This window comes from Eulemur rufifrons, chromosome 29 (assembly GCF_041146395.1).
Source record: "Eulemur rufifrons isolate Redbay chromosome 29, OSU_ERuf_1, whole genome shotgun sequence".
Lineage (NCBI taxonomy): Eukaryota > Metazoa > Chordata > Mammalia > Primates > Lemuridae > Eulemur > Eulemur rufifrons.
The window spans coordinates 50,192,725-50,206,303 of record NC_091011.1 but is presented as its reverse complement, the minus strand read 5'-3'; the positions used below and the strand labels follow the sequence as shown (position 1 = coordinate 50,206,303).

At 33.1% G+C, this 13,579-nt stretch overlaps 1 protein-coding gene across 2 annotated transcripts in view; it reads left to right on the top strand.

Moving 5' to 3' along the window:
• ADAM22 (ADAM metallopeptidase domain 22) overlaps positions 1-12,086 on the top strand; it is a 184,798-nt gene extending 172,712 nt beyond the window's left edge. The window contains exons 26-29 of one of the 2 annotated variants that reach the window (XM_069461284.1): positions 2,238-2,255; positions 8,981-9,088; positions 11,467-11,567; positions 11,928-12,086. In XM_069461284.1, the coding sequence (XP_069317385.1) occupies positions 2,238-2,255; positions 8,981-9,088; positions 11,467-11,567; positions 11,928-11,998 (298 nt within the window). In that variant the 3' untranslated portion in view covers positions 11,999-12,086. The remainder of the gene's footprint in view (positions 1-2,237; positions 2,256-8,980; positions 9,089-11,466; positions 11,568-11,927) is intronic. The other variant, XM_069461285.1, reaches the window with a different exon arrangement.
• Positions 12,087-13,579: the final 1,493 nt, after the last annotated feature.

Sequence of the window (13,579 nt, the reverse complement as noted above, 5' to 3'; positions counted from 1 at the left end):
GTCTTAAGCCAATTGTTTGTGAAATCAAAACCCTGAAAGAGTTTCTTTGACTGAAAAGGGAGAGCAGTTAGTTTATTGCCAGGATAAATTTTGTATGCTACAAGCATGAGAATAGAGACATTTGTCAAAAACCATATTAACAAGTAGCGCAGACAGCATAGTACAGTTCAGTATAGCATAGCTGACATGGCATGAAAGTAAGCTTCGCCCTGATTAAATGAGTACCTAGTGCCCTGTAGAGCAGTCCATAGCAGATGCTCAGTACCTGTGGGCCTCGTTGCTGTGCTGGTTATTATGTATATTGCACACTTAGATTCACAGAGTCTGATTTTAGCATAACATATGGACTTATAAAATTGTAAGGAAGGAAGGGAAGGAAGTAAGGAAGGCAGGCTTTTCTGATTATAATTTGATTTCTTCTCACACCTCAGGCAAATTAGCTCTATCTTGGAGTCACACTCTTCAACTTCGCTGATGCAGGACTTAAATAGTAATTGCCATCACAAGCATTGTTGTTTTGAAGTAGCTCAGTGGTTTCATTTGGTCACGTGAAAACTGAAAGGAAAATTGTTAGCTCTGGAGTGTGTGATTTTCTGCCACCTACTGATGCAAGTGGATATTTCATTTGTACAATCTTGGAGGAACTTACTTTTCAGAAAATATGAAACCTAAACACTCATTCCTGTTACTTATGAAATTAATGATTAGAATTAAAAGTATTTCTTTATGTGATTTCTTATTTTTATGACATTCTTTTGAGGTTCTTCATTTCTGAATTTGTACTTTGCAGATTGATTAACGAAAAAGACAAATCTTTTCATGCTGCAGTATCCTCTTTATAAATAATGTGGATCTAAATGGTTAAAGTTTTAGTGTTTCTAACATTATTCAGAATATGTCCAAAAATAGAATGAAAATGTAGAAATTTTAGTAGAGAAATTAAACTCATGAATATGATGTTTTACATATTTTATTTGAAGTTCAAAAGCAGATTTAGGACCAGAGAGCTCATTTTCCATTAGTCTCCCATTTAAACTTTCCACTCCTACTCTAAACCTTGGGGTGGGAAATAGCAGGAATAAGAGAAGAGGAATGTTTGTTTGCAACTGTATGGCTCAAGTAATCAGATTGAGGTAATAAAAAGTAAATGTTCGTTTGCAACTGTATGGCTCAAGTAATCAGATTGAAGTAATAAAAAGTAAAACTTGTTGAATAGAAAGATACCAGACTTAATTTCCCCCTATCTTATAGTTTCTGGAATGAAAAATAATAACAAATTGGCATTTTTACCCTCATGTGCCTATTGTTAAACAGGATACTTACCATGTGGGTAGAATAGATTGGCAGGTGAAGGTGCTACAAACAAACTCCATATATGGAAACATTATCCTTGATATTAGAGGAAGGAGCCCAAAGCCACTCAGTTGCTTGACCTTCCTAATATATCTTCAAAATATTAACAATTATGTAAAGATAGAAAGTTAACAATTAACTCTTGAAAAAAGTCACTTGTACTGCACTATCACATCCTTTAGAGCAAAATATTTTTTAAAATCAGTTTATTTTAAAACTCATTTAAGTTTATTTTAGCTTATGGTCAAATAAAAAACAGAGACTAAATGTTGAACAAATATTTCCAATGTGGAGCTTCAGTGAGTAAGTAGGAATAACTTAGGAGGTCCCTGACAGCTGTGAATTAATTCACTTTTTTTTTAATCACGCATGATGAAATAAAACATTCTGGTGTGCATTTATAGTCTCCTGTTTGATATTCTTAGGAACAACTATAGTTTGGGGTTTATATTCCAATAAGGATGAATTGATTTTATTTCTATGAAAACACAGTTAATATATATAAGGAACTTGATTCATTAATTTCATTACTTAAAACAATGCATATGTCTGAAAACCCATATTTGAAATAAGATTGACTTTAGTGCAATACAATTGATGTTGAGAAGACAGTTACTCTTTAATGATTACAGCTTATTTATGCTTTTAAAATGGGGATAATTATTTGATAACATTGTCACTAACTCTTTGTCACTTGTCTTAATGATGAAGTGAAATTTTTATGTGCATTCCCCATTTTAATTGCAGTTCAAAATCCTCTAGGGAAGCCTTTTCGATGAATTCTAAAGCTTTGATATTTAGGTATTTAGTGCTCCTTCTTAATGTCCTTCTATAGGTAACTAATTCTTGTGCTTTTCCCCCCCTTTCTTCTTGTCCGTGAAAAGAAACTATCGAGAACAGAGGTATGTGATAAGAATAATCTGAACACATAACTGAAAGGTTTAACTTCTATCATAATTGTTGGAATTCATACATATGATTATAATCAAGTTCGCTTTGTTTTTCTGTTACAATGATCATATACACTAATCTTGGTTTTTCATGATCTTGAAATAATGATTTTAGTAATGATGCTGTGAATTATATTAATTTAAAATACACCTGTCATTATTTAATTTTAATGACTCCTTTATCCAATAATACAATTAGTGCAGGTTCTTATTTGTGTTATTTTATAGTAATGTATGTAGGAATTGATTTTTTTCCATCCAAAACAAACTTTTTCTATGTTAAAGTGTCACATTTGTTTACATTATTTCTTTATGTTTATAACACTCTTATTGCCTATTACTTTCTGAGGGAATTTATTTTTTATTTGTTACAGCTGTTATATTACTTCCATTCATAAGTGACAAAGTCTATTAGAGCAGTGTTGCTGTCAGGGAATGTTCTGGCACTTGATGAGCCTGTTTCTCTCTACATAAGGAAAAATTTTTTTATTTATTAGTTAATCACACAGGTAGTTAAAGAATTTGCATAGTTGGAATCTCTGATTGTCTTGTGTACTTTTTTTGAATAAAAATGCCCCTAGAGAAAGTCAGGCATCCTGTTCAGCATAACCTTAAAATCCATGTTTAACCAACAGCATAAAAAGAGATACAAACATTCGTGTTGTTCTATAACAATTGCCTATTTTTATCTAAATCTAAATTGGCACATAATATTGGGATTCACCCTGCACTTTTCACATTTAAAAAGTTACTAATGCTATTAGCTATTGATAAAAAAAATTAAAATATTACCCTGGAAATTGATAGCACAGACCAGATCTTGCACATCATATAGTATTTAGTCCTATACTCAAGATATTTATGCAGATTCCTATTTAACTTTCTCCATCGTTCAGTTACATGTCTGGTTATGAATAAGGTATAAATGTGATACTTTTTCAGGTCCCAACTACAACTTTCATTTTTTCACAAATCAAAACTTTAAACTTTTCTGTTTATAATTTAAAATCCCTATAAGGCTTTAGCCATAAGAATCTAGAGAATCTCTATAAATGTCTGGTGCCCAGGGGGTACCAAGTGAAATCCTGGTCAGTGTGGATATTAGAAAAATTGACCTTGCCCTAGAATAACTAACTCATCATTAAGGGAAAAAGTAAAACTGAGACAAAATTAATTACATTTTAAAAACAATTAGATTTCATTATGACGTGTTTTAAAGTCTTTTGTCCAGAAAAACAAGAGCCATTTAGGCTTTCTGTTGGGTAGAAGTTGATTAGTCATGTCAGAAATCTAAGTTTGGTGGCTTTCTTTAGTGAAAAATGGAATTAGGAGAATAAGATAAAAAAAAATAAATGATTCAACTCCATTTCCATAGGTGCTAAGGCTACAATGTAATTTAATATTACTCAATATATAAAAAGGAAAGTAAAATATTTCAAATATGTAACATAAGCAAAGCTAGAACAGTGCTGTAAGATGTGTTCTAACTAGAGATACTATCCAGAATAAGGGAATTGCCCACACTATGCAAAACTTATTAATATTTAAAAGTGTATACTAATTTCTTATTCTAACTCAATCTATGTATAGACATAGTTAAGAACATTTCACACTAAGAATCTCGTTTATGTGCCTTATATAATTTCATGTCTCCTGGTGTTACTGAGTCATCATTTCATTGGTCTGGCGACTCTTTTGGAATCTAGTCCATATTTTGAGAGTTGTCACATTTTCAGGGTATTTATTTTATGTATTTTGATATATTTCAACACAGCCTTTTTTTTTGCCCTTGCCCATAGCTTATTAATGTTAGGTTTATACAATATTTCTCAAAATGGAGAAACAGCAAAGAATAGACTTTAGATCAGGAAGTCATGAATGTATCAGTGTCTTCTAAAAGATTTTCCTTTTTAAAAATATGTTAGTGATTATAGAGAAAGTGGTAAGGCCAACAGAGCAAAGCATGCATTAATAAATGTTCAGTTCTGTAAAAATATCAAAGATATCAAACAAAGATCTGCCCAATTCCAAAAGATGCCAGATAGTAGAATTAAGAATTTTGAGTTGTTATTGCCTTTAAATTAGGTTTTCCTTTAAGGGTCTATGGTGGGAGGACCAATCGACAAGGAATCAGAAATGTGGTGTTGGGAAATCACTTAACCTTCCTGGACTCTCAGTCAAATAAGGTTCTTTGTATTCTGTAAAGCATTATGGTGAAGGGAAGTTATTAGCATGTGGTCTCTGAAGACTGTGTTTCTCTAATCTTCAGATGAAAGAGGTGGATGTGGTGGTTCTCCCAGAGGAAGGCAGCATACATTGATATGAATGAGGCCCACACAAGTGGTTGAGCTGGTGAAAGTGTTGGTGAACATAAAGTTTTGCTCTGACACTAGATGCAGATAATAAATACGTAGCCAGTTACCAGATTCTTATTAGTGTTATAATGGCCCAGAAATGCCAAATTGGGCATAACTTTCAAATTATTGGAGAGGACGGGCAAGTAACTCTGTGACTGAATCTGATAACCAGATAAATTTCCCTCCTGAGAGAGACTGTGTCCTCAAGGTTTTCAGTATATTGAAGGATTATGTTATGTATTTACTTGCAAGTTTGACAGATAGATGAGAAGCAAACTTATTTTTTCTTTTTGTTCACAAACTCTTATCTAAAAAAAAAAATAGAAGTCCCATTCTGTGGCGTAGTGGAGGCAGAACCCCACACAGATAAGACATGACTTTAAATCTGCCAAGGTCATCTTGTGAAGGGTAGAACCATGGAACCAAGGAGCCATGGAGAAGCCTTAGACATCCCGTAATGAGGAGGGTTATTTATCCTTTTCTTTAAAATCTTCAGGAAAGAAAACTTCCACAGTTTTTTCAGTTGGCATTATTGTTTATATTATAACATAATTGCTTTCAGATTTAGCAGCTGTGTGGTTTGTAACAAAGACTTACAAGTGGGTTTTAGTTTTCAGAGCAGGTTCACAAATAGCTACAGAATAAGAAACATTAACTGAATTTAGATTTGTAAAACACCCACATTCAGCTGAAATCTTATTCTCTTCCTTTGTCTGAAATGAACACACACCATTATGACTAATGAGAAATAGGATAAAAAATTAGATCATATCTTTCTGATATGTGGGTTTACTTTAAGCAGAATCCTCTTCCCCCCATTTCTTTTCTCTCACCTGTTTTAGCCAGTTTATTTTCTGCTTGTGAACTTCCTACTTTTTTTTCAAGCCTTTCTTAGTTTGTTTTTATATTATTATTTCAGTGATATTCATTGCATCTGTCCATGTGACTTGGTACACATTATTCAATATTTCTTAAAATAGTAAAATAAGAGTTCCAATATGAGACAGCCCAGACATGAACCAAGCATTGGAGAAATGCCTCCTTCAGCATTAAGTTAAGACTTGGTTAAGTGGGTTTTTTAAATTTTTTCTCATTCTAAGTGTGCATAAGGATCATTAAGATAAATATTATAATTCAATGGATACTTTTAGGAAAGATCAGACATCTCTCATAACAGGACCAAATATTTCCCTAAGGGTTTTGGGGTGACCCAAAACACGGTCTTACTTAATATTTAAATTTAGAGTGCTAACACACCAACTAGATGATTCGTAATTATGAACACGTCAGGAGTTGGGCTGACTTTGTGTTCTGAAGTAGAATAAGAATAAGCAAGCAATAAGCATGGGTACTATAGACCTGGAGAGAAATAGTAATTACAGTTTGTATGAACCAACTCCTCCAGAGTCATTAAGTTATAGGAGTCAGTCCTTGTCTTAGAGAATAGGCAGTACCTTCAAAAGAATGTTATTCAATGGAGTGTATTAATTCAGAATACAAAATGAAATGCCAAGGTTGTGTAGGGAAGAAAAAGACAACCTGTAATTAATATAGGAAGGGATCTTTTTTGAGGAAAAAAAAATTTTAGTTACATAAGTATTTCTTTTCTTTTGGTTACTGTTGACAAAAAAAATCATGGACATGTCTAAAGTATTTGCATATATTTTGAGAATTATAAGGTAATATTACCATTATAAAACTTAGCACTGGGCAGGCCACCTACGATAGTAATCACTTTTAGTGTCCAAAATTTGATGAAATAAAAACACTCAAGATTTAGGAATAAAGCCATGAAGATAATAAAAGACTAGAAGAAGAAGTTCAATTTAAACATTTTAAAGGGGTCATTTAGTTGGTCATTTATGATCTTTGGTAACAAATGATGAAATGTTATTTTATTGATCACAGGGACCTGATATTCTCCATTTTCACTAAAGCAAGAAGAAATAGGTTTGCTGTAATATGTAGTAAATATTATAAAAAGGATAAATTTCTAGACAATGAAGGATATTAAATGTTATTCTTAAGAGATCTCTAACAAAATTGATAATCTACCATTGACATTTACTATGTGAAGAAAGTTATATGCATTTCTTGTCGAATTTTAAGGAGAATGCAGTGAAGTAGTTTCTGTATTTTGGAGATTTGCAATGGAGATGGGTAAGAATCTAATCTGCCCACAGTGATAAAAATGCAGTGGTGCCGCAGAGGTACCTTAAACTGAAACTCCCTTCCAACCCCTTGACTGAAGCCCACAGTTTAGAATGTTTAGCATTTAGGATGTTTGGGTACTTTGTAAAAAATGACCATGGGCTACAGAGAAGTTACATTGAAGGAGTGGTAAAACGTGTTCTGTCGACAAACAAAAACAAAACTGGCACCCATCCATTGTGCAAGGCAGTGCATTTACATCTTCAGTATCGGTTACGTGAGGCCTTGGTAATTGCCAGGATACATGCCTGAATGCCAGAACCATGTAAAGAGAAGGTCATTTGGGGGAATAGAGTAATGGGAAAGGTCATGTGTAGTTTGGAGAGCTTGTCTTTATTTAATTTGAATTTGGTGAGGCATATCTCATCGGCTTATAAAGATTATCATTAAAGGTAGTAATGACAAAAAGGATTTGTTAACCATAAAGATTATTAATGGAAATGCAGTATTGATGGGATTCTCTTACAAATATTAATATGATACAAAAGGGAAGTTTTTTCCTTTAGGCAAAATACAGAACTCTGATTTTATTGCGAATATTTTTCCAAGCATTGATGGAATGTTTTATTGATATGAGGTAAAACAGAAAATACAATTATAGAGATCAAAGATCTGTTTGCATAGGCAAATATATCATTTGTCATGTAACACTATAAATGATAGAGATATTATGTTATTTTTCTATAAAAATTAACATTTCATAATAGGGAAAAATAAAAGATACCTATTATGAGCTAAAGTCATTAACAGAATTAAAAATATTTTGGAGGAACCTACATCAAAGAATTAGAGGTAAAATTAGTCTTACATACTAATTTTGTGAGATATTCTTCTTTCTTTAGTTAAAGGGGAGAAGTAGATTAAGTCACACAAAATATGTGCTTTATATGAATTGAAATTTTTTTTGAGATTTGTAGAGATCTGTGAATATATTATAGCATTGAAATAATATGAGAGGGTATTCAGTCATTCAAAAGAATGAGTAACAAAGCATTTCAAACATTTACAGCAACGTGGAATCAGTATGCAAGTAAACATCTGAAAATGGCATTTTTTGGATCAAATTTTTAGCATCAGCAATTAACCAAGAATATAATGGTAAATGAGAAACCACATAGGAAAAAAAGTTAGCAAGTTTTTGCTTATGTTGGAGATTTAATTAAATATAGCTCTGTTTAAAATTTGTGCCACTTCCAACAATAGTACCGAATGGAATTGAATCAAGTTTTAGATGCATTTGGCTGTTTGGGGGCCACACCGTTGACAAATGATCAGATTAGCTACTGCAGGAGGGTTGAATGGGAACCCTAGAAGTTTCTATCTGATTACCTTAAGAGAAGTTATAAATATCTGTTTCAATCTTAGTTAATTCAAAATCAGATGAGTAAGGTCAGTTACAGTGCAGAGTAAATAGATTGTCCCTTGTTATTTATAGTCTCAACAAAAATTCAGTTACTTTTTTGAACCGTTTCTTCTTCTTGCTAAATTATCTTCCTTAACTGACCAGCTATAAAATTATCTTTTTGATTCAACTTGGAATCTTTCTCAGTTTCTTCATATTTCTGTTAAATGAAGTTCCAAATTGAACACCACACTTGAATAAGGATTTATTTGGATTAAGTTATAGAATAGTTTAGAAATCAATCAGTTCTTTAGACCAAATCAAGGTTATATTATGTAATGTTTAGAAATCATGAATAGTTTATTCCCCACAGTGAAACAAAACTATGCTTTATCTGGGCAAGGACTGTATATCCTACCACATGTCCTTTTACACAAGTGTTTTTTTTTTTTTTTTTAAAGACAAAACTACAGCTAACATTTCCAAGTATAATGAAATTACAGTGAAAACACTCACCATTCCATATTTTTCCCCCAAAGCAAGGCTTTATTCATCCAAACTATAGACTTCAGTGACTGCATTTTTGACCTCTAGAATTAGAATGACTTTAACTTGCCACATTTATCAATAATCTTATGTGTTGTTATAGATTGGATTCATGTAGATCATTATCCCTACCTCTCTTTTTTTCTGATATAATGTTTGTATATGTCTGTGTTCATGTGTGTGTCTTGTTTTCTGACTCTGAAATGTTTATTATGCCTTAGACAGTTACCCCAGGGAGATTATGTAAAAAAGCCTGGAGATGGTGACTCTTTTTATAGCGACATTCCTCCTGGAGTCAGCACAAACTCAGCATCTAGTTCTAAGAAGAGGTCTGCTTTTCTGTCGCATTTTCAGATTTCTACCTGTTCCATCACACATTATTCCATTAGTCAGAACATTTCATTATTTTGCAGCAGGTTTGATTACTTCTTCCTTCTTTCTTGAATGTTGAAAAATAGTATCCTTTGTTCTTTGATTACTCTACTTCAAAATGCCATATGCTCGGAACCACTTGTTATACAAATCAGGCCACAAAATTGAAACAAAACAAACAGTAACCTTAAATCTACATAGAAACCCCAGAGTTTTCCAGTCTTGCTCTTATATGGCTTAAGAAAGTATCATAGTATTTAATAGTATTTTAAATGGTGAGCTTTATGTCATGTTTGGTAGTCAAAGAAAAAGGTTACTGTCATGCTTCAGTAAAAGCAGTTGTTAACATAAAGTCGTAACATAAGTGCCGCATTGAATATTTTTTTTAATTTTATATATATTAAAGCTAAGCTTGCTATGAAACAAAGATTGCTTCTCTGTGAATCATATATTTGAACATTATGATTTTGCCTTTTTTTCTGGGATGATTGTTTTTAGACTTTATTATTTACACCTTAGTTGACAAATTAGGTACGCTTAGTATGTGCCTGAGTTTTATAATAGTACAGGGGGGATTGATATTTATATGTCTTAAACTCTGATACTATTTCTTATTCTAGCATCTTAAGGTGTTTGACACCATTTAAAATTCTGCATGCTTTATAATTGCTTGATAAAATAAATGGATAGAAGAAATAAATAGTTGGAATGTTTTAGGGAATGAGACCTATATTCATATTGAAGGAAGCTAAAATGTTCTTGTGGAAAAACTTCTTTAAAGTTGCCAATGGGGTATGATGGATAGGAAAAAGGTTTTGGTGACCCTTCTTAGGACTGGACACGTTAGTTACTTTGTAGAGTGAAGGGGAAATTGCTAGTTTATTGAGAGGAAACGTCAGTTCTAGAGTTCTGTAGAGAGTGAATCATCTGTAAAAATTCTGCAGTGGCTCTCAATCTTAATAAATATTAATCAGGAAGGAGAATATAAGAAATTAATGAGATCTAGGAACTCTATGTGGAACTTCTTAAGTGTGAAGGAGGATAGTTTTCACTTAGAAAACAAAGCTTAAAGCAAAAGTAGAAATACTAGTTTTGGCCAAGGAGTACAGTTCTGTAGGAGGATGTTTTGAAAATTTATTCTTTTAATTTATTGAAGACTTGTTGGCTGAAAGAAAAAGACAACTGGAGAACTACTTGAATTCTCTCATATCTGTAATTTCTTGATCAAATATTAAATTTTAAAGCAACAGCAAATATGTGGAGAATTCAATGGGTTCCAGCAGAATTTCTATTGTCCTTTTGTACAAAATATGAGTCATTCTGTAAGTAGCAAATGATGTTGAAAAAGTTCCAGCCTAGGGAATGAATATGAAATAATTGTGCTGAGTTCCATTTATTTTCACTCATCAGTGGAAGGTTCTTTTTAAAATAGACATTATTAGTAATCAACCAAAATGATATGTGGGAAAGATTTTTTAAGTATAGTGCTATTTTCTAAAGTATCTTAAAAAGAGCTTAAAATATCCATTTGAATAATTTCCAGACTTTAGAAAAATCTCAGTGGGTTATGATTTTTAAACAGTTAAAAATTCTATCAAATTGTTAGTCTCCTAAGTATATGTAATTTGTCAAAATTCATTTCTTGTATGATATAAGGTAGGTGTGTAAATTTTGCTTCTTGTACATAATTCATGTGAAGGAGGAAGGACATAAATAGCAGAGGGGCTCAATGGTACATGGGCTTTGTGAGAGACACTTCCATGAAAAACTCCTGATTCAGTTCAGTTATTGGACAATTAACTAACATGTACTACACTTTATTGGACCATATTTGTAGAGAAAAATGCCAATTCTCAGAAAATAATTTTATTATTTAAGACAACCTAAATATTACTTTGATAAAACAATCTTAATGTAATCTCTTGAAAGTCCATGTTCTCATAGTACTTGAATGGAAACCATTGCTTTACAATTAAGAAACATCTATGGTGGGACCCCATTATGATGCTGCATTGGGGTTATGTAACGACATACACAGTGAATTTGCCATGTGCTTGCTCTGTTCTGGGGAATGTAAATTGGCTTGCATTCTGTCCTGATACTTTTCATTTATAGACGATTGTAATGGGGTTCCATTGTATTTGACTTTTCTTAAATTGAATGTTGTGTAATTCTGCCTTCTTCATGAAGACTTTCATGTTCTCTTCATTCTTTCATTTCAGATTTTTTTCTTTGATTTATTTAATGCAAGTAATTTTTAGAAGTTTTGCTTACTGATTTCAAAAGATCCATTTGATTACATTTTTGAACAATATATCAATATTTTCAATTTCAGGTCAAATGGGCTCTCTCATTCTTGGAGTGAAAGGATTCCAGACACAAAACATATTTCAGACATCTGTGAAAATGGGCGACCTCGAAGTAACTCTTGGCAAGGTAGAGGCCAGCACTCTGAATCCATCTAGCCACACAATCCAAGTTCTATATTCTGCGGTCCCTGGTGTTAAAAGCCTTGTTCGTTCTGGAAAGCTATTTAGCTCTTCTCACAACAGAGAGGAGGATATCTAGAATAGGAGTTTTTTTTTTTTTTTTTTTTGTCTTTTCCTTGGATGGGAAGTGATGGGAATTCGGTGGCACCAGTACATTAGACAGGCTGAGAAGGCTGTACGGTGCTGCAAAGGCCAGTGTTCCAGCGAGGTGCTGCTTATACGTTACACCCGCTTGAAACACCATATAATTAGACTAAGGGCAATCATTTCTTTACTTGGAAATCTAGCTCTAAACCATCTTTTTCAGGTAACATGGGAGGCAACAGAAAGAAAATCAGAGGGAAAAGATTTAGACCTCGGTCTAATTCAACTGAGTAAGTCTGAACCTCTAACGGAAAAAGGCACTCTAAGGTCCTGTGCAATTAGTGTCAAAAGTTAATTAAGCAGATAGTCAAAGAACCATAAACCATGCCTCCAGTCTTGGGTTTTTTTTTTTTTTTTTTTTAATTCTTTTTTGCCCTTTAAAAATTAACCATGGCTTTTCTCTTTTACATAGGCATCTCCGCAACTGTGCCCATACCAATATTCACTGATAGTGGGGGTCACTCCCTCGCTGCAGGCTTTTTCCTCCAGTCACCTGCCATTGTGGTGTTTTGGTTCCTTTTGAAGGGAATTTTGATAACATTCCTTTCTTCTCATCACCGGGTCCAGCCATTTCAAAGGGTCACCCTTCCGCTCCCCAATACTCACACAGCCTGGAAGCATCAGGGAAAAATTCTCATCGTACTAGAGCATGAACTGCTCACAATCTAAAACCACCACTCCGAAGTCTTCATAGCTGCAATCTAAGCATTCTCTCAGACTAATGGAATAAGTTTCCCTTTTAAATTTTCCTTCTGAGAACATTTAAAAAGACATTTATCTAAACTTGCTCTTTAACTGAATCATTGTCACTAAATGCAACATTATCTGTTTGAAATGATAGCCACACCTTTTTTTTTAGTGGGGGTGGGGTCAGAAGTTACATTTAATAATGAAGTAAATGCCAGGCACTTTTGTTTGTTCATTTCTCCACTTAAGAAATTGCAAGCAAAACAAAACCTCCTCAAACCTAATTTCCTTTCCTTTCCACACTCATAGTATCCTTTTGGACTGACCCTGCCACTTGGTTTTAATTACCCATACTTTTTTAACCCACCTAAAAATTATTACTTATTTCTCACTGTAGTGGTGGTTATTATTTTCAGGATCTCTATTGCTTCTTCATGCCTTAATACTTAAAAAGTCTGAATAGTAGGTATTTATCAACTGCCTGTCAAAAACTTATGTTAGCTTTTCCATCATATACCCTGCCTTTTCCAATCCAGGAATAATAGCATTGCCCTGAAATTTGCACCTTCCACCTGAATGGTATTGTTTTATAAGTGGCTTGTCAAAGCTTTCTAGAGGATACTTTACCTTAGAGACAATAGACAATTTCAAGTGATACCATCGCATGGTCCAGAATGGCATCCTAGAACTCCATCCTAAATAACTTATGTGTTAGAATTTATCTTAAACATTCCCAAAGTGCTTGGATGCTTTAGGGCTCATTTGTTGATAAACTCTTTTTGGAATGTTGTTTGGTTTGTTTTGCATGAGGTCACCTAGTCAAAGCTCCTTAACTTAGTGGCTCACAAGAGTACAAACAAAACTGTAAAATGGTCTTTAGATATTCCTTGAAAGACCATGTAATAAGACATATGGCAGTCATTTATTTACTGTTTAGTGTTCTGACAGTATTTCCTATAACAAAGCTTTGAAAACTCGTAGGTTAAAAAAAAAATTCAGTACTATGTTAAAGCTATGGTTTTAGGACCCAAAGAACATTTGGTGTTCCAATATTCATACAATATTTTGTAGAGCAATTACTTATTCTTTTTAATTTTGCATAAAATTTCTACATACATCATGTGATAA